We start from the raw sequence: 20,782 nt of genomic DNA on the forward strand, positions 1-20,782 counted from the left end.
ATTATAGAGGTGAAGAAAGCATCAGAAAAATTTCTTCAACCTTGGTTTACCATTTCTTTATCTTTCCTTTGTCTACATATTACAATAGATTACTTCTCATTACCCTTACACCCAATTCCTATCTAAATTTACCTGTTGACCTTCAGAGTAAGAACAGGTATGTTATCAACACTGAGTCTAACTGAACTGAGCCTAAATTGTTGGTTAAAAACAAAATGCTGGGCCAGAGATAGTACAGCAGGTAAGGGGCTTGCCCTGCATGTGGCCAACCTGGGTTCAGACCCCAGTACCAAATATTGTCCCCTGAGCACTGCCAGGAATGATTCCCGAGCACAGAGCCAGAGTATGGCCCAGGTTCCCCCTACCCTCCAAAAGAAGGTTATAGTTAAGAAGTTATAGTTCTTTATAGATATAGTTCTTTATAGATAAAGAAACGAAGGTAGAATAAGGAAAAATTAAAATGGAGAGTGGTTGTACCCCACCAACGTTTATTTGGTATCTCTGGAACAGAGATTCCAACTGTACTTTTTACATAAATACAGAGTAAAACTTGAGAACATGGGTCTCTCCAACTATCAGACTTTATGACTTAGTAAAACTTGAGAACACAGGTCTCTCCAACTTTATGACTTTTTTTGAATAAAGTTCAATTTCATCTCTAACTTGTTCAAAATATACAAAATACTCCAATGGAGAGTTTACTTTCCATCTAAAAGTTTACTTCCCATTCCATAGAAATGGCAAGGCTTTTTTACCCCCTCAGAAAGAACAGAGAACCAGTTTTTCCTGAATTAAACTGCCCTTGCCTCCCCTTAAAAATGTCGAATAAATTCTAACTCTGTAGGAAACTTCACTGGAAAAGACAACAGAGAATGGTCATGTTATAAAATGACAATTTCAGCTTATCCTCCAGACCCTTCCCAACCCACACTCCCAACCCACATCAAATAAAGGTCAGTGTATTGAGTCTGGTAAAAACAATGGAAGAAGCTAGTATGGGGCCTCACAGACATTCAAAACTCAATTCAAATTCCAACACCAGGGTCAGAGAGCCAGTCCAAAAGGCCGCATTCATGTGCCAGTATCACGTGGTCCCCTAGGACTGCTGGGGGCAACTTCCATGCACAAAGCCAAGTGAGCCCCTCCTATGCCTCAAGTAAAATCTAAAATGATATCAAGATGTCAATTCACTGCATTTTTTTAGACAGCTTGGGAAAGTTTAAGCCACCATTGATTTCAAATATGGCAGGGGACTGGGGAGTTAACCTAAAGTGTTGGGGGGCCTGTTGTGTGTGCAGAAGACCCAGGTTCACTGAGCTGGGAATAGCCTCCTGGCATCAGTGAACATGGTCATGACCCCATAAAAAGGATTACTACTTTAGTTCCATAATCCTCTATATTTTTTAACCTGTTTGTGCTAATAGTTCTATTACATACTAATGCTTGTTATAAGAAGTAAATCCAGGTACCATTTGATTTTGTCTTACACATAACATTTACTTGATTTCCAAGCATGACAGAAATGGAAAAATATATATATTAGAACAAGAATTAGGTTAATTTCCACAATTTGTATTCTTTCTGTGAGCAATGCCTGATTCTATTAAAATGAACACACAATGAAGTCATTCTATACTTCAGGGGGTTTGGTGGGGGACAGGAAGCAACCCGAATGAGAGACTAATTTACAAAGAATACAAGAATATAATTTTATAAGTCTTTCCAGTGTTCACTATAACTCCATTACATGAAATGTTTCCTTTCACAGAAAGTCAGAAGAATAACCTTTGAAACAAAACAGAACTTTCTGTGTTCATCTCTGGAAAGCAATGAACAAATACAATTTATTCACAAAAGATTAAAAAGTGCTGTCTCAGAAACATAAAATACCAACATGATATATGAATGAATGTTGGTGAGTGGCCACTATGAGGGACTCCCCTCTGTTTCATCTCATACCAGTGAGCCATGAAAAGTCTAAGAGAAAACAATAACCATCGCAGAAGTGAAATCCAGCATGCTCCCCTCAAATACATCTATGGTAACTGTTCTAAAGCAGAATCAGCAGAACTTATCTCTTATCGCTTTTATTCAAAAACAAACAAACAAACAAAAAAACAAACACCAAAGGCAAAGCTGCTGGACTTACAAAGGCAAAAAAAGTGACAACAGCAAAAATTTAAGTAATGTATATGTGAAAATTTAAACACACCACTTTCAAGTTAAGACAAAAGTAAAGGGGAGCTATGATCTTTATATCAGAGTCAAAAGCTTCGGCTTTATCACCAAATGTTAATTCACTCACTTTATAGTCATGAAACTACATATGGTGATAATGCCGAAGCTTTTGTGTTTAAATTTTCACATATACATTACTTGAATTTTTGCTGTTGTCACTTTTTTTTGCCTTTGTAAGTTCAGCATAACTTATCTCTTATGTCTTTTATTCAAAAACAAACAAAACAAATAAACACCAAAGGCAATGCTGCTGTTCATCAGCTGGACTTACAAAGGCAAAAAAAAAAGTGACAACAGCAAAATCAAACTGGCTAAAGCAATAGCACAGCCGGTAGGGTGTTTGCCTTGCACGCAGCCGACCCAGTTGGCCCAGGTTCGATTCCTCTGCCCCTCTCGAGAGCCCGGCAAGCTACCGAGAGTATCTCGCCTGCACAGCAAAGCCTGGCAAGCTCCCCGTGACGTATTTGATATGCCAAACACAGTAACAAGAAGTCTCACAATGGAGACGTTACTGGGCCCACTCGAGCAAATCAATGAACAACAGGAGGACAGTGACAGGACAGTGACAATGACAGTCATCAAACTATTGTATATATTTTTGCACCTTGCTCTTGTAAAAGCAGATAAAATATTTAATGCAGAATTTACAATATATTTTACCAGCTCAGCATACAGGATGTATATAGATTATATCAAAGTAGTAGATAGTTAGGGGTCTGTGCAAACCCTGCAAAAATAGTACTTCAGGTATCTGCTAATTAAAAAACAAAAACAAAAAACAGAAACAGGTTGCCATTTAGAAGTGATACAATTAAAACTACCACAAAATACAAAGAGCTGAAAAAATGTATACCATTCCAACAACATATATAAGTTATTAAATAAAGATTTGATTTAAAAGAATATAAATGAAGCCTTTAAGTAGGTCTTTTCTACATGCATATTATTCCTTATTAAAGAAAAAAATATGTAAAAAGGCCATTGGTAATTGCTTTATTAACATTTGTAGAAAATGCCAATTCTCTGGTCACAAACTCCACTAAGTTTAGCACTTTAGGTCTCCGCAGTGTTATAAACGTAATTTAAAATACTGTTAATTCTATAATTCCATTGGTAAAATAATGTGACTTGGAATATGGCAGTCTTCATGTTGAGGGCAATGATGCACAGTTCATTTTCTTCTCTTCGGTGTGAATAGTTATCCAGAAGAACAGCAGCCTCCACCAGCACTCTGGGCCTGAGGCTCATCATCGATGATCTGCACCCCTCGCCTTGCAGTTCCTTGTGGACTGGAACCATTGCCTTTTGCCCTCTCATCCAATTGTGCTGTTTCTATCATCCCTAAAAAGGAAGGAGTAGGGGGAGATACAGATCAAGATCACAATCTTTGAGGGTTTTTTTGTCCATAATTTTGGCGTACTGACAGTCACTTCTTTTTTAAAATTTTATTTTAATGAATCACCATGAGATATAGACTTACAAACTTTTGTGATTACATTTCATTCATACAATGTTAATTACCCATCCTTCTACCAGTGCCCATTCTCCATCACCAATGTTCCCAGTATCTCTCCTGCCAACCCCACCCCTATGACGGTCATTTTTGACCGTCAAACCACAAGAAATAGATCGACAGTGTATTGTAATCATTTGATCTAAAGTATAATAACAGAAATTTTGAAATAAGCTAAACAAAATAAAGTTATGAAAAGTGGTGCGTTCAGTGTATTATGGTCAGTTACTACAATGAAGAAAAATATTTTTTCTTTGAACAATTAAGAGCATTCAAGTATAGTTCTTTAAGATTTCTCAAGTAGGGCCAAGGAGATAGTTGAACCAGTTGAAGTGCATATTCTGCATGTATAAGGACCGGGTTAAATCCCTAGCTCCACAGCAACACCTAAGCACTAAGCCAGGAGCAGCCACCAGAGCACAGCCAGGTGTAGCTCAAAACAAATAAAAAGATTAGCCAAACACAGAAATATGTCAACGAAGTCCAAATTATTGCAAGTATAAATGATATTTAGGATACAAGATTCATTCTTCAACTAGAAATAGTATTTTTAAGCAAACAGTATTTAAAAGAAGGAAAGCATCTAAGATAAAAGAACAACAAAAGCTGGAGGACACACACTATGATAGTTACTTTAATGAAGAAGGTGAAATACTGGTGAAAGAGAAATATAGACTCAATGAAAAATATACAGCCCCCTCCCATATATATATATATGCATGCTAATATGCTCTCTTTATTTTTGTCATATGTGCCAAGATTATTCAACATAGAAATAAAAATCTTTCAGGGGCTAGAGAGACAGTATAGTGGATAAAGCACTTGCACTGCACAAAGCCAACCCAGTACCACATATGATCCCTTGACCCCCTCCAGGAGTGATCCTGAGTGCAGAGCCAAAAATAAATAAGTCTTGAGCCTGCCAGAAGTGTCTCAAAAGAAAGAAAGGAAAGAAAGAAAAAGAAAGAAGGAAGGAAAGAAGGGAGGGAGGAAGGGAGGGAGGGAGGGAGGGAGGGAGGAAGGGAGGGAGGGAGGGAGGGAGGGAGGAAGGAAGGAAGGAAGGAAGGAAGGAAGGAAGGAAGGAAGGAAGGAAGGAAGGAAGGAAGGAAGGAAGTTGTTTGCAGGAAATAGTACAGACAGGAACTGAAGGCTTGAGAAATAGTCCAGTGAGTAGGGTGCTTGCCTTGCATGCAGTCAACCTGAGTTTGATTCCCAGAATCCCAGGCTCCTAGGCCTGCCAAGAGTGATCCCTCAGGGGCTGGAGCAACAGTACAGCATTTGCCTTGCATGCGCACCTACCTAAACTAATTCCCAGTACCACATATAATCCCCAGAGCCTGCCAGAACTGATTCCTGATCCTGAGCACAGAGCCAGAAGTAAGCCCTGAGGGACCAGTGGGTGTGGCCTCAAAAGCAAACAAACCAAAAAAGAGCACAGAACCTAGAGTAAGCCCTGAGGAGAGCTGGGAGTGGCTCAACCAACAACAACAACAACAACAACAACAAAATACCTATATTTATTTGACTTATTCTTCCTTGAACAACTATCTTGCTTATCTCTATGATTCTTTCTTTGCTTATTTTCACTCTGAAAGAAACCTGTGCTTTTTTTTTTTAATAATAATTTATTTCTTTATTGAATCACTGTGGGAAAAGTTACAGAGCTTTCGTGTTTAGGTCTCAGTCATGTAAGTATCAAACACATTTCCCTTTACGAATACTTATTTTTAACCGTGAACCCCAATAGAATCCCACCTCCCACCCCTCCCAATTCCTGTGTGGCAGATGAGTTCTAGTTATACTCTATCTACTTTGACTAGATACATTGTTTCGATAGAAGATGCACAATTATTGTTTAGAGTTTATGACCCCCCCCCCCCCAATTAGATATGCTGAAACAGCGTTGTGAAATGATTTGCTTTCTACAGCTTGGAAACCTGTGCTTTCTTGAATACGTATTTCTCCCGCTTTCTCTTCTCTCACATATTTCTAAGCAAGTTTCATTCGATAAAAACTACCTTGCCTCGGAAGGAAGGAAGGGAGGGAGGGAGGGAGAGAGGGAGGGAGGATCGGAGCTGTACACTTATTTGTAGTGTCAGGGACCAAACCCAGGGACTCACACATGTATGACAGGAGCTCAACTGAGCCACACTGTTGACCCTTAAACTGGTAATCTGGATACAGCATATGTGTAAATTAACAAAAAAACAATTACAGGCACAAATGCAAAATTCAAACCATAAAATGTTTTCTTACATATAAGGATATTTTTGAGGACAAAATTTTTATGACTGTGTCAAACAAGATTTCTTTATAAAACAGAATGTCCTGCAGCTGGGAAGATGGTACAATGGGTAAGATGCTTACCATAAACAAAGCCAACCTGGATTCAATCTCTGACATACCCTATATGATCTCGAGCACTGTAAGGAATGATCCCTGAGCACAGAGCCAGGAGTAAGGCCTGAACACTGCTGGGTGTGGCAAAAAACAACAACAAGAAGAAAATAAAACCAAAACTAGTGTCCTAAAGAAAAACTGAAAAAGACACAGACTAGGAGTGAATATTTATAAGACCATAATCAAAAAGTTAAGGGAAAGGACGAAGTCCAGACTAGAGAACTCAAGGAGCTGTACTGCAAGCTTTGCAAGCAGGAGTCCCAGGTTCAGCCCCAAGTATGTGCAAAGAACTGGGATTAGCCTCTGAGTACCAAGGAGTATAGAAAAAGGAAGAAGGTCCTTAAAACAGAACAAGGATGTTCCCAGCAGGACCCCATTGCTCAGAGAAGTCTTATCCAGAAACAAATCTGTTGAAAAACACAGGGTTTTGTCATTGAAATCTCCAGCTTTCACAGGGTCAGGGATGGACTCCCTCCCATCTCCCTGTACTTCCCCAGCAGTCACACACAAGCCCAAAGTCACCAGTCAGTTAGGAATTTAACTCCAGCTATATCACCCCATTTAAATTTTGGACATCCTGAAGCAGACAGCCGAAATTTTGGCCACACAACATTTCAAACTCCGTAACAGTGACAAACCAGGAGTAGCGCACCAAACTGGATGGGATGTAATGTAGAAGGCAACCAACTACAATTAACAAAATATAAACACATAGGGCTTAACTATAACAACATATTAGTAATCTCTTATACAAGGGCTTAAGGGCTCCATGGTGAAATGCAACAATCTTCACAAACTTTCTTCTAAGGAAACATTTTTTTTCAGCCAATTATTTATAACAAGCAATGTAAAATAAATTATTGAGGGCCTGTTATGGGGTTGAGAATAATGGGAATAATGGTGGTGGGAAGCCGCAATGGTACTGGGATTAGTGTTGGAATACTGCATGTTTGCAACTAAAATTATTAATAAAAATCTAAAAATAGAAAGTAAAAAAATAAAAATAAAAAAAAAAGGACAAGAGCTTTTAAACTTGGTTCCAGAAAATACTCTTGAGCACTGATTATTTATTTATTTTGCTTTTTGGGTCACACCCGGCAATGCATAGGGGCTACTCCTGGCTCATGCACTCAGGAATCACTTCTGGCAGTACTCGGGGGACCATATGGGATGCTGGGGATGGAACCCAGGTCGACCGCGTGCAAGGCAAATGCCCTACCCACTGTGCTATCTATCACTACAGCCCATTGAGCACTGATTCTTAAATTGAGGGGTGCAGGTTAAACTAACTGAGATGAATTCATAAAGCATTATAAATTCTAGTTTTTCTTTTTCCTCAATCTTTTGTTATTTTTATTTTTGATCTTTTATATACACAAAATCTATTACTTGTATGTGTTCTATAGCTGCTTTTTAAAAAGCAACGAAAAGGGGGATGGGGGGAGGGGGCTACACCTGGCGGTGCTTAGGAGCTACTCCAGGCTCAGTGCTTAGGAGACCACACAGTGAGGGAGATCAAACTCCAGCCTCTTACACACAAAGCATGAACTCAGACCTTTGAATTATCTTGCTAGTCAATGTGTTCCAGAATTTTTAAAGAAACATGGAGACTATTCAATACTTTAAATAAAATTACAGGACTGCATTTTAAAAGGTCAGCAAGTGATTAATATGTATAGTAACAGTGTAATATATCATATCAGTGTGACACACCTTATCAACACAAGAAAAAAAAATCGTATGATCACGTCAGTTGATACAGAAAAAGCATTCGAAAAGATCCAGCACCCACTTAATCACTTAATCACTTAACTTCCCGTTAGTCGTCGATTTGCTCGAGCGGGCGCCAGTAACGTCTCCATTTGTCCCTGTCGCGTGCTAGTGTAGCCCAATGGCATCTCTTCGCTCCGGGAACATGGAGGGCCTCAAACCGATCGTTCATGATCTTGACAAAGAAGTCTGACCATCTGGTAGGTGGGCGGCCACACGGTCTCTTGACATCCCGTGGAATCCAATCAGTAACAGCTCTAGTCCAACGGTCGTCTTTAAATCTCATTACGTGACCAGCCCATCTGATTTTCGACACCTTGGCATATGAGACAGCGTCCCTGATCCATGATCGTCGACGGATGTCAGAACTCCGGATTCGTTCTCTCATTTGAGTGAAACGTGATATTCCAAGCATAGCTCTTTCTATTCTTCTTTGGGAGACCTGAATTGCGTTCTCATCTTGTTTGCGTAGGGCCCAGGTCTCTGAGGCATATGTTAATGCAGGAAGAACAGTGGAATCAAAGAGATGTGCCCGGAGCCGGAGGTTCTTCGTCCTCTTAGCTATTTCTTCGATGTTCTTGAAGGCGTTCCAAGCCGCTCTCTTCCTCCTGCGCAGCTCGGGTGCCAGGTCATTTGTCATGTTGACCTCTCGACCTAGGTACACATAGCTGTTGCATTCGGAGATGGTCGTTCCACTGAGAGCGAATGGGGCGTCAGGAACAAGGCTGTTTCTCATAAACATTGTCTTCGTAAGATTCAGCTGTAGTCCTACCTTTCCACACTCACAGTCAAAGTCGGCCAGCATTTGTGCCGCTTGGCTGATGTTTGGTGTTATTAAAACAATGTCATCAGCAAAGCGGAGGTGGTGTAGTTGCCGACCATCTATCTTCACTCCCATTCCTTCCCATTCCAGTCGTCGCATGATGTTCTCGAGGGTGGCACTGAAGAGTTTTGGTGAAATGGTATCACCCTGCCGCACCCCTCTCTTGACATCAACGATCACTTCTTTGTAGAATGGTGAGATCCTGGTAGTGAATCCGCAATACAGCTCACGGAGGATCCTGATGTATTGGGCTTGAATGCCCTGATTGGCTAGGGCTTCAATGACCGCTTCCGTCTCAACAGAATCAAAGGCCTTCTTTAAATCAATGAACGTTAAGCAGAGCGGCATCTTGAACTCCCGAGAAACCTCAATGAGCTTGGTTACCGTGTGGATATGGTCGATGGTGCTGAATCCTTTGCGGAACCCTGCTTGCTCGCATGGTTGTCCTTCATCTAGTGTTCTGCCAATCCTATTCAGGATGACTCGAGTGAACAGCTTGTAGATGACAGACAATAGGCAGATCGGGCGATAGTTGCCAATGTCATGGATGTCTCCCTTCTTGAACAGTAGTACGGTCCTGCTGGTTTTCCATTGGGACGGAACCTTGCATTCAGACAGGTAGCGAGTGAAGAGCCGAGCCAGTGTATTGATGAGTACTGACGGCAGGTTCTTCAGGTGTTCAGGTCTGACCGTGTCTGGGCCGGGTGCTGTTTGCTTCTTTACCAACGAAATGGCGTGTCAGATTTCGGAAGGGAGAACGTTAGGAACGACATACCCATCCTGTGGAATTTGGTATGGCGGCAAGTGGACATGGCTATCGAAGAGATTTGAGTAGAAGTCATGGATAATCTTCTCCATTGCCGTTCTGGAGGATGTGATGGATCCATCAGGACGTCGGAGGGCAGTCATCTTGGTCTTATAGTTGGCGAAGGACAGGCGGGCGTTACGAATACTTTTCCCGGCTTCTGCCGCATCTACCAGTACTTCTGCTCTTCTCTCTTTGAGGTCTTCCTTGATCGCATCTCTGCACTGCTTTGGGAGCTCGGACGTTAGCTTGCGATTGCCTGAGGCATGCGCCAAACCACGCTGGCGAATTAGCTCAAGAGTTTTCGAAGATAGGCGACTTTTTGTGGCTATCTCTCTCTTGGCATTCCTCGCACATTCATGGAGGTGCTGAACCAGTCGATCGTATTCCTCGTCAATGTTGTCAACAATGGCATCTTCCCATGTTGCCGCAATAGTACCAAAGAGTTCCCAGTTGGTGGTCATTCTGGGAGTTCTCTTTTTGAACTTTGCAGCCCTTTCTCCCCGCTCTGTGAAGTAGAATTTTGCACGAAGGAGACGGTGGTCCGATCCCGTTCGAAATTTTGGGACAACAGCGACATCAGTCAGGCAAAACCGTCGATTGAATATGATGTGGTCTATTTCGTTGTGGAATCGTCCACCGGGAGACTCCCATGTCCATCGTTTAGATTCTGCCTTCTGGAACTGTGAGTTACCATGAATGGTCTTGGTCGACATGATGAACTCAGACAGTCTCTCACCCTGTTCGTTCCATTCTAGGCCATGGGTCCCGATGTGAAGTTCTTCAGCTGATCTTCTCGGTCCTATCTTGGCATTAAAATCACCCACAATGATCTTGTAGAAGGTGTGGTCTTCTTTATAGAACTTCTCTAGCTCCATGTAGAACTTCTCGATTTCTCTTTCATCATAATGAGATGTTGGTGCGTAGACAACGAAGATAGAAACTGCAGGTAGTGAGCCACATCTATTCAAATGTAAACGTCCGATTCGGGTTGTTAGGCATTCGAATGAATCAATGCTCTTGGCCAAGTTTATGTTGACAAGGACACCGACGCCTCCAACACCTCTTTTATTGCATGTTCCGAGGAACAATTCTTCTCTGGTGTCGAAAACGGCATGGTGAGATTCGTGCCTTCTTGTCTCGGTCAGACCAATGATGTCGTACTTGATCATTCACGCTTGTACCATCAGGTCCTCGATGGATGCATCTGATGCTAGCGTACGTGCATTGAAAGTACAGACGATCATTTTTGTCTTCCTTCGTTGTGGCAGCCTAGGTCGGCCTTGAGATTTTGTCGGCCTCTCCTTTCTCCTTTCTCGGCTCCGGCCGAGACCCACGCACAACTGAAGACCCACAGAACAAGATAAGTGGAACTCTCTGAGACCTTGGACTCCAGGCTCGGCGGACCCAGGGACAGAGCTTCTCTGCTTGCTCCCACCACCACAGGTGACAAAGGGATTCTAATCAGGAGCCCCACCCTACCCTGCCCTGTCTGCTTCCATCAACCACCCAGGGATCGAATTGTGCACAGGAGACCCACCCTACCCAGATAAATACCCCACTGGCAGATTTCCACTCTCGACACTACTTCCACTACCCAGCCGTCGCCACACTCCAGGACGCTTTCCGGACCCGCGCGGCCGCAAGCGGCCGCGCGACACATCATAAAACACTAAATACCCATCTTCTGGAATTGTCCTACCATATTTGATAGGGTTCAAATATGGTAACACCTACAAGGGTGATTAGAGGTCACCCCAAAAGCCTCTATACCTCTCGGAAAGACTGGCAAGCTACCGAGAGTATTCCGCCCGCACGGAAGAGCCTGGCAAGCTATCCGCTGTGTATTCGATATGCCAAAACCAGTAACTACAACTGGTCCCATTCACCTGACCCTGAAGGCTTCACCGACATGGCAGCACTGAGAAGGATGAGAAAGGAGAGGCCGACAAAATCTCAAGGCCGACCTAGGCTGCCACAACGAAGGAAGACAATCCAGCACCCATTCATGATAAAAACTTTCAATAAGATGGAAACTGAAGAAAACTTTTCTCAACATAGTCAAAACCATTTATCACCAGCCTATAGTAAGCATTATACTCAAATGGAAAAAATAAAAGCCTTCCACCATGATCAAGCAAAAGACAAGGTTGCACCCAAAAGGAAAGGCAGAACAAAAGGGAATGCCCACAGAGGCAGGGTGGGAGGGTGGTGGGATGGGATCACTGGTGGTGGAGAATGGGCACTGGTGGAGGGATGGGTACTCAATCATTGTATGACTGAAACACAAGTACGAAAGTTTGTAAGTACCTCACTGTGATTCATTAAAAAAAAAAAAAGACAAGGTTGCCTACTCTCACTACTTTTATTCAATATGGTACTATAAGTACTTGCCACAGCAATCAGGCAAGAAAATGCATCCAGCGAGAAAAGAAAGAAGCTCTCTTATTTGCAGATGAAATTATAATATACTTAGAAAACCCTAAAGACTATAAAAAGCTCCTAGAAAAAGAGGGACAGACACAGAATCACTGCTCTTATTTGACTTATAAAGAAGCATAGTAGGAGAAAAATATTTAAAACTAGAAAAACAAAGGACAGCAATACTAGTCCTTAAAGGAAGCTAGCCAAAATTGGGGGAGGGAGAATTGGCCAAAGAGGGGACCACTGTGACAAAGACAGTGAAAAATGATCACTCTGGGCAAGAACTGGGTGCTAAAAGCTGGCGCAATAGTACAGTAGGGAGGGTGTTTGCTTCGCACATGGCCAACCACGGTTCGAAACCTGGCACCCCATATGGCCTCTCCAAAAAACACTGCCAGGAGTAATTCCTGACTGCAGAATCAGGAGTAATCCCTGAGCACCATCAGGTGTGAGGTATGCATAATACACTTTCGTAATAGTACTGCAAACCACATGCCTAAAAGAAAAAAAGAAAAGTGTCTGCCAGAGGCAGGCTGGGGTGCAGGAATAAAACTGGGAACTGTGGTAGATAGAAGTGGATACTGGGGAAGGGATGGGTATGCGAACACTAAACGACTGAACTCATTCACGAACAACTTTGTATCTCGTGGTGATTCAATAAATTTTTTAAAAATATTAACAGTATTTTTTAAAGAACCATTTATATTTTAATATAATAAATCTGAATATACATACTTTTACAAAGGTCAAGAAAGAGTTCCTCAATTCCTTTGTTCTGTTTGGCTGAAGTATGATAATGTTTTGCGCCCACAGATTCTGCATACCTTAAAAAAAAAAAAAGTAATGATGACTGAGGCAAATAAAGTTTTAACATTTTTTCATTACTACTATTTGAATTATTTTAGAGGCACAACTTCAGTGACTTAATACTAAAACCAGATTTGAATGAAATTCAGATTATACAGACACTTAGCATTCTATACATTTAACCTAATTTTTTTTTTCTTTTTGGTGGGAGAGGCACCTGGTAGTGTTAAGGGGTTATTCCCAGTGGTACTGGGGGAATCATATGGTGCTGGGGATAGAACTCAGGCCTCCCACATGCAAAGCATGTGCTCCAGTCTTACTATCTCCTTGGTTCTGAATCCAATTTTAAACACAAAATTTGGCATTTTAAAAATTAATTTGGAAACCATACACTTTAAAGTTGGGTGTAATTCACTAATCAAGATAGTTTTCCTTTGCATCACTTACTTTCTAGTAAAAACAAACAGTGCAAAGCAGAAAACTTTTATGGGGAGTGACTGGGAGGGTTAACACTTACGATTCTGCTTCTTGAGTGGAAACATGTCTCTCCTTTTCCAAATCTATTTTATTACCTAATTTGAAAAAACAGAAGTTAACCTTCAACACTTATTCATTTTATAATGAAAATAAAAAAGCCAATTTAAATATGTAACTGCCAGTTTAATCACGATCACCATAAGTAAAGTAAAGGCCCTCCCGTTGATCACCGATTTGCTCGAGCGGGCCCAGTAACGTCTCCATTGGAGACTTTGTTGTTACTGTGTCTGGCATATCAAATACTCTCGGTAGCTTGCCGGGCTCTCCGAGAGGGGCAGAGGAATCGAACTCTGGTCGGCCATGTTGGCTGCGTGCAAGGCAAACGCCCTACCCGCTGTGCTATCGTTCCAGCCGATCACCATAAGAATATACAAATATATGAATGTCTCTACCCATCTGAAAAGGCTTAATGGTATCTCTCAAGAAGCTTAAGTCACTTTTAGAGAAAATCACTTTCTCAAGGAAATGGACAGTATTCTTTTCTTGAACACTTTAAAACTCTTAGAGATAAACTTTAAACTCTTAGGTAGGAATAAAGTGTCTTCAATCAATTTAATCACTAAGCAAAGTTACCTTATCATCCACAAAAATATATTAGGGTAGCTACTTGGATCCTAGGAATATCTTTATTTCCTAGATAATAAAAACTTATCTTAAATAATTGTATTTCTTTAGTTTTTTGAGAGGAGGGAAGGCAGTTGGAACCATATCCAGAGGTTCTGGGGCTACTCCCCACGCTGTGCTTTACGGTCACTCAGAGCAGTGCTCAAGAGACCATGAAGTGTAGGGGATCAAACCAAAGCTAGCTGTATGCAAGGCAACCCCTGTACTGTATCTCCAGCCCTCAACAAAATAAATTTTATATGTATGGCTTATAAGAATAAGTTCCTCAAGAATCAGGGACGCTGTCTCATTTGCCAAGGCATCAAAACTCAGATGGGCTGGACATGTAATGAGGTTTACAGACAACCGCTGGACTAGAGCCATTACTGACTGGATTCCACGGGACGTCAAAAGATCGCGTGGACGCCCACCTACAAGATGGTCAGATTTCTTCGTCGACCCTGAATGATCGGTTTGAGGCTCTGCATGTTCCTAGAACGAACAGATGCCATTGGGCTATGCTAGCACGCAACAGGGATGAATGGAGACGTTACTGGCAACCGCTCGAGTAAATTGATGAATAACGGGAGATCAAGTGATCAAGTGATGTATGGCTTATAAGCACTTTGCCACCACAGAAGGGGAAACTGTTTCTTCAAAATACAAGACTTTGTTGTTGATGTTTTTCTTTTGGGGTTACACCCGGCGACGCATAGGGGATACTCCTGGCTCATGCACTCGGGAATTACTCCTAGTGGTGCTCGGGGGGCCATATGGGATGCTGGGAATTGAACCCAGCTCGGCCATGTGCAAGTCAAATGCCCTACCTGCTGTGGTATCTCTCCAGCTCCAACACAAGAAGATTTAACATGCACATTGTGCACATTATGCAGCTTTAATGTTACTAAAAATAAGTTTAGCGCTATTCAACAATGAAATTTTACTTAGATTATGCTAAAACGCCACCATAAGTGAAGAAACTGCAAGTGCAATTTTTGAAAAATGCAGGACAGAGAGTACGTTGTTTTGTTTCAATACAGAATACTAAAGGTAACGGAAATAGCTGACAAGAATGGGAAAAAAGTCAAGAAGAACACATCAAAGGACTGTTTTTATTTTTTCTCATAGCCTATAAAAAATGAAAAAGAAATCTTGCAAATAAGGTCATTTCCCCCCCACCCCCCAGGACCTGTAAGAGTCTAGGATACAATCTTGAATGCACTTAAAAAAAAAAAAGATGTAATGCTTAGAATTGAGACAAGGAAACCCAGAATTTTTGTATATGGAGGCCTTCCAATAATCTGAGCACCTAACTGTTAGCAGTTACAAGACCCTATCTGCCACCATAGTCTCAGGAGGAGAGAAGTCATATTAAAATTCAGTGAAGTGAATGACTATCAACAAATTCTGTAATGAACTCTTCTTTCTTCCAACAGCAATCTATCTACTTCAACAAGATTTTTTTTGGTTATTTTTTCTCTTTTCCTAAACCTAGTTGACAATTTTTAATTTGCTCAATAAATAATTCAGCCAATAATCCAACAGTCACCAGAAGAAAAATAAGTTAAAAAGAAGGTGAAAAGCACCACCTAGTGGCATGTGGCCCCAACAAACATGGCTAAGAATGCCAGTTTAAAGGTGTAAAATAAAACTGTCTCTTAGATATTAAGAAGTCTTTTTTCCAATTAAATAAACCCTATCAGTTTTTCTTTGAAAACTTCCCTTTTTGGTCTTTCAAATTCCACAAATCATCAACACTTTTTTAAAAAAAAATTAAACGAAATGTAGACAACTACTGCTTCAAATGATCTGGAAAAATTTTATTCAAACAATGCTTTATTATGTTATTAAATTCTTTAAATTGCTATTATTTGCTTTGGGGCCACACTTGGTGGTACTTGGTTCTGGTAGTGCTGGGGATCTATCTGAGGCATTTAGCATGCAAAGCGACCAGGAGTGATCCTTGAGCAAAACCAGGGTTTAGCACAACCAAGTGTGGCCCAAAACAAAAAGTCTTTTAAAAAAAAAATATATATATATATAGGTTTGAGGGCCTGAGAGAGAGAGAGAGAGCAAGGCTTGCCTTGCATGCAGCTAACCCAGCTTGATCCATGGCACCCAAGAACATAAGCATTCCTTTCATGTTCTTGAGTTAAAAACATGAAAGAAAGAAATCTACTCTACTGCTAAAGGTAGTGGAACATATGTGGCCTAGAGGAAAAAACTTTCAAGGGTGTTTTTTGGGGGGAAGGGGAGGAGACTGGGGTCACACCTGGTGGAGTTCAGAGCTTACTCCTGGCTTTGTGCTCAGGGCTCACTCCTTGTGGTGCTTGGAAACAATATGGGGTATCGAGGATAGAACCTAGGTTAGGTGCCTTACCTGCTATCTCTGGGCCTGAAAGAGCTTTTAAGTATGATGAAATGTTTTTAAGTCCTGGCTTACTTTATGGCTATACAATTTTAGACAAATCAACCTCTCTTTCAGACTCACTGCATACAAATATGTAGGTAATTCACCTTGCAGGTTTGGTATATTTAAATGGCCTAGCTTATAATACATGTCCAAAAAAGAGAAGTGGTTAATAGTACTAATTAGGGTTGCTCTTCAAGCCCGTATTCTCCCTTGAATACATATATTGCATGCTTGTCTGTTTCTTTGCTTCTCTATTTTCACTACGGAGAAGTCTGTGTTCTCTCCTGAACACACACTTCTTTCTCTCCCCACACATTTTTCTAAATAAGCTTCAATGAAAGTTACCTCGCTTCACCAAAACAGAAAACAAAGCAAAACAAAAAATGTACTGATTAATATGTCAGTCATGACAGTAAATAGATTTAAAAAAATCAAAACTGTTTGAAGGAATTAAAGCCATTAAAGATAACACTTTTTATGAACATAATGCTAGCTTTATCTAGCAAATTTGCTAATCCAACATTTTACTCTACATCTCTGCCTCCCTCCCTCCCTAGTTATGCTTGTTTTTCTGCTATCAAATCACTATTTTTATCCCTGTATAGTACGTGGAATATATAATAATAGATTTTTTTCTCTCTCCTTATAAAATGAATGTTGAGAAACAAGAATCAGACCCAACTTTATTTACTTATTCAAGGCATTCTTAAAATCTGGTACATAAAAAGCACTACAGAAGGTGCATTAAGGATGAGGAGGCAGCTGACAGCACACCTGTATTAAACCAGGTTTACCTCTAAAAGAGCTAGGAGTTTGGGGTGCCATTAAGCTTTCTAAATCCATTTATTCATATATAAAATAAAAAGGGCAACAACACCTCCTACAATGTAGACAAAAATTTAAATAAAATAATATGTAGCACTGTCCACTGTCTTCCCGTTGTTCATCAATTTGCTCAAGCGGGCCCAGTAACGTCTCCATTGTGAGACTTTGTTGTTATGTGTTTGGCATATTGAATACATCACGGGTAGCTTGCCAGGCTTTGCTGTGCAGGCGAGATACTCTCAGCTTCCCAGGCTCTCCAAGAGGTGTGGAAGAATCGAACTGGGCTCTGCTGGGCCAGTCGCGTGCAAGGCAAATGCCCTACCGCTGTGCTATCACTCCAGCCCAAAATAATATGTAGTTCTTAGAAACGAAATTGGCACTCAGTGGAAACCATTATTAATAATAAATACTAATTTGACATATAAAAACATCAAAAACAGACTAGAGGCAAAAGACTATTAAGTAAAGCAGCAACAGTCAAAGGTGCTGATCAGTGGATTAAATGGAATTTAAAGAGGAGTGGAGAATAGAGAGAAAAGTCTTCACCAGTGAAATTTGATTCCTTATTACTGCTAAGTATCACCAGTGACTTAGATAAGGAAGTAGAAGTTTTAGTACCTAACTTAAACATGAAAAATCTAGTAGACTATCAAAGATTCAGAAACATGTGATGATATGAAATTCCAACATTCAGGGTTAAATAAAACTAACTGCATAAGAAAAGATGGGGAAAACTTGATAAAAAGGTATTACTTATTTATCAAAAGGATTTAATAAACCAGGGAGATAGTTCAAAGGACTGGAGTATATGCTTCACATGAAGAAATCCCAGGTCAATCTGATAAACATTGGCCTCCCAAAGCACTGCCAGCAATAATTCCCTTTACCATGGAAGGAGTAATCTCAAGTACTCCGAAGTGTGGCCCAAAACAGCAAAATAATTAGTAAAAAAAGAAAATAAAAAGGATTTTGAATCTTTGTTAACTATAATCTATGTGAAAGAGATACTGAGGTGACAGGGTTACTGAAAACTACGGAACTTTGAGCAGTCCTAGGAGGACAATATAAGGATTTAGATAAAACAGAATAAATTATATAATTATACCAAAGCTTGGAGCTGAAGAGAGAGTATAATGGGTACGGCTTGCTTTGCATGCAGCTGACCTGGTTCAATTGCCAGCATCTTAGATGGTCCCCTGCGCCACACCAGGTGTGATCCCTGAATGCAGAGTCAGGAGCTCTGAGCACAAAGAAGCATGACCCAAAAACAAAACAAAAATCACAAAGCCAAGGTTCAACAAAATCTGAGTTATGAAGTTCATTTCAAATGTAGTAAACAAAATGCTTTACTAAAATAAAACTAGGAAAATACAAAGAGAATGAGGAAAATGCCTGAAAATCCAGCTAAAAGAAACACAAAGAACTAGAGAGCAAAAGACATTAGGTGAGCTATCCAAGGTACTTTAAATGATTAGAAGATTGTTTTATTAAAGGAATTAGTAAAGAAAAAGGAATAAATATATCAAATGCCTTATCTATTAGAAGTGTTTACCAAATCATTTCTCTTCACCCAAATTCTGTGAGGTGTTATTTTGACGCTAGTAATAAAGCAGAGGATCGAATAAACACCGAATTACTAAAGAGGACAGAACAAAAGTAGGCAAAAATAAATTAATGCAAATGTCCACAATAGCAAAAGGGTACAATATCCACGCAGTTTAGTATTAAACAGCAAAGAGAACAAAATTACAATCATATATAGGAGCATAGAGGGCCAGAAAGACAAGACATGAAGCCATCTCAGGTACAATTCCTGGCATCCCATCTAGTCCTCTGGACCTGCCATAACTGATCCCTGAGTGCAGAGCCCGGAATAAGCCCTGAGTACTGCTGGGTGTGTCCCCTGCAAAAAATAAAAAAGAGCATAGAGTAATCTTGCAAAGCCAAGAAACCAGACATAAAAGTCCAACTAGGGGCTGGAGCAATAGCACAGTGGGTAGGGTGTTTGCAGGCATGTGGCCAACCTGGGTTCGATTCCTGGCATTACATATGCACCCTAAAGCACTGCCAGGAGTAACCCGAGCACTGCCAGATATGGCCCCAAAAGAAGAAGAAAAAAAAGAGTCCATACGAGAGGATTTTCTTTTTTGTTTGTGTGGTTTGTTTGGTTTGATTTGCGTGAGGAGACACCCAGCAGTACCTGGGGACTACCCTTTCCGGAATGATAGGGGTCACTCCTGCAAGAGCATGCAGTACGAGGGATCAAAGAGGCATCTATGAAATGCAAAGCATGATTCCCCTGTGCCATCTTCTGGACCCATCTTCTTTTTCAATTTTTTACAATGCTGGTGATGGAATTAGGGTTTTACCCCTGTGAGGAATGCACACAACTAGAGAGCCACACCTTTGGTCATTATGACTTCATCTATAGAAAATCTGAAACTAGGGCCGAAGAGACAGAACAGCACGAAAGGCACATGTCTTACACACAGTTGACCCAGGTTCAATCCCTGGCACCACATACAGTCCACCAAACCCTGCCAGGAGTGATCCCTGAGCATAGAATGAGGAATAAGCCATGAGCATCATTGACTGTGACCCCTCCCCCCCCACCAAACAGAAACAAATATCCAAACAATATCAAGGAGGCCACTCTCCACAGGCTTGGACAAGCCTCACCTATGAAGGAATCTGCAGAAAAACCCAGATATTTGGGACCTATGACTGAGATCTCCAAGCTCGCTCAGGACAGGACTGGGCCTCCTTCCCCCAGTTCCCCAGTTTTCCAGTAGATTAGCAGTCATACCCACAAACTGATCCCTGACCCCTGTGCCGTTTAATCTCATCAACGACCAGGAAGAGAGCAATACAGAATGTCCTGGAGCACTTGGCCGGATTTACAGTTGTGCGACCTCTTATACTCCAGCACACTGATATACCAAAAGTAGCACACATTTTTTGGGTTTAACATACATGCTTGTAATCTCTTATTCAAGGGCTTAAATGGCTCCAGAACGAAATACAACAATCTTCACACACTTTCCTCTTATGGTGGTGGGAAGGTGCATGGTGGTGGAATTGGAGTTTGAATATTATCTGTCATGAACTATTGTGAACAACTTTATAAAAATAAAATGTATTTCTTTTAAAATCAATGGATAAAGATAGTTCAAAGGGCTGGTGTATATACTATGCATATTGGTTTCAATCCCAGCACCACACAGTCCCCGCTGACCACAGCTGAGAGTGTAGTATCAAACCAAGAGTAGTCTCTGATGGCTGGGAAAATTGCAAATAATGGTGTTGGGAAGGTGTAATGGTGGGGGATTTGTGTTGTACTACTAAATGTAAATCATTGTGAACAACTTTATAAAAATAAAATAAAAAAAAGAATAGCCTCTGAGCACCACTGGGTGTGGTCCCCAACTCTCTCCCTCCCCCAACACACACACACACCACACACACACAAACACTTAGCCCATACAGAAAAATGAGAAGCTAGCATATGGGGATCAAGGATGGTGAGGAGAGGCCACTATAAGAACTGGGATGAGAAAGCACAGTTGGGCCTCTGAAGTATTGGTTACACAGACATATTGGTTTTGTGCTAAATAAGTTCTCAAA

General features: G+C 40.9%; 1 protein-coding gene across 1 annotated transcript in view; it reads right to left on the reverse strand.

Annotated features, from left to right (window-relative positions):
* Nucleotides 1-1,664: 1,664 nt before the first annotated feature.
* RAB21 (RAB21, member RAS oncogene family) overlaps nucleotides 1,665-20,782 on the reverse strand; it is a 43,438-nt gene continuing 24,320 nt past the window's right edge. The window contains exons 5-8 of the mRNA XM_056130653.1: nucleotides 13,298-13,352; nucleotides 12,709-12,797; nucleotides 2,806-3,579; nucleotides 1,665-2,300 (exon numbers count right to left, since the gene is read on the reverse strand). Coding sequence (XP_055986628.1) covers nucleotides 3,437-3,579; nucleotides 12,709-12,797; nucleotides 13,298-13,352 — 287 coding nt within the window. The 3' untranslated portion in view covers nucleotides 1,665-2,300; nucleotides 2,806-3,436. The remainder of the gene's footprint in view (nucleotides 2,301-2,805; nucleotides 3,580-12,708; nucleotides 12,798-13,297; nucleotides 13,353-20,782) is intronic.

Source organism: Sorex fumeus, unplaced genomic scaffold (assembly GCF_029834395.1).
Source record: "Sorex fumeus unplaced genomic scaffold, SorFum_2.1 ptg000081l, whole genome shotgun sequence".
NCBI classification, from domain to species: domain Eukaryota; kingdom Metazoa; phylum Chordata; class Mammalia; order Eulipotyphla; family Soricidae; genus Sorex; species Sorex fumeus.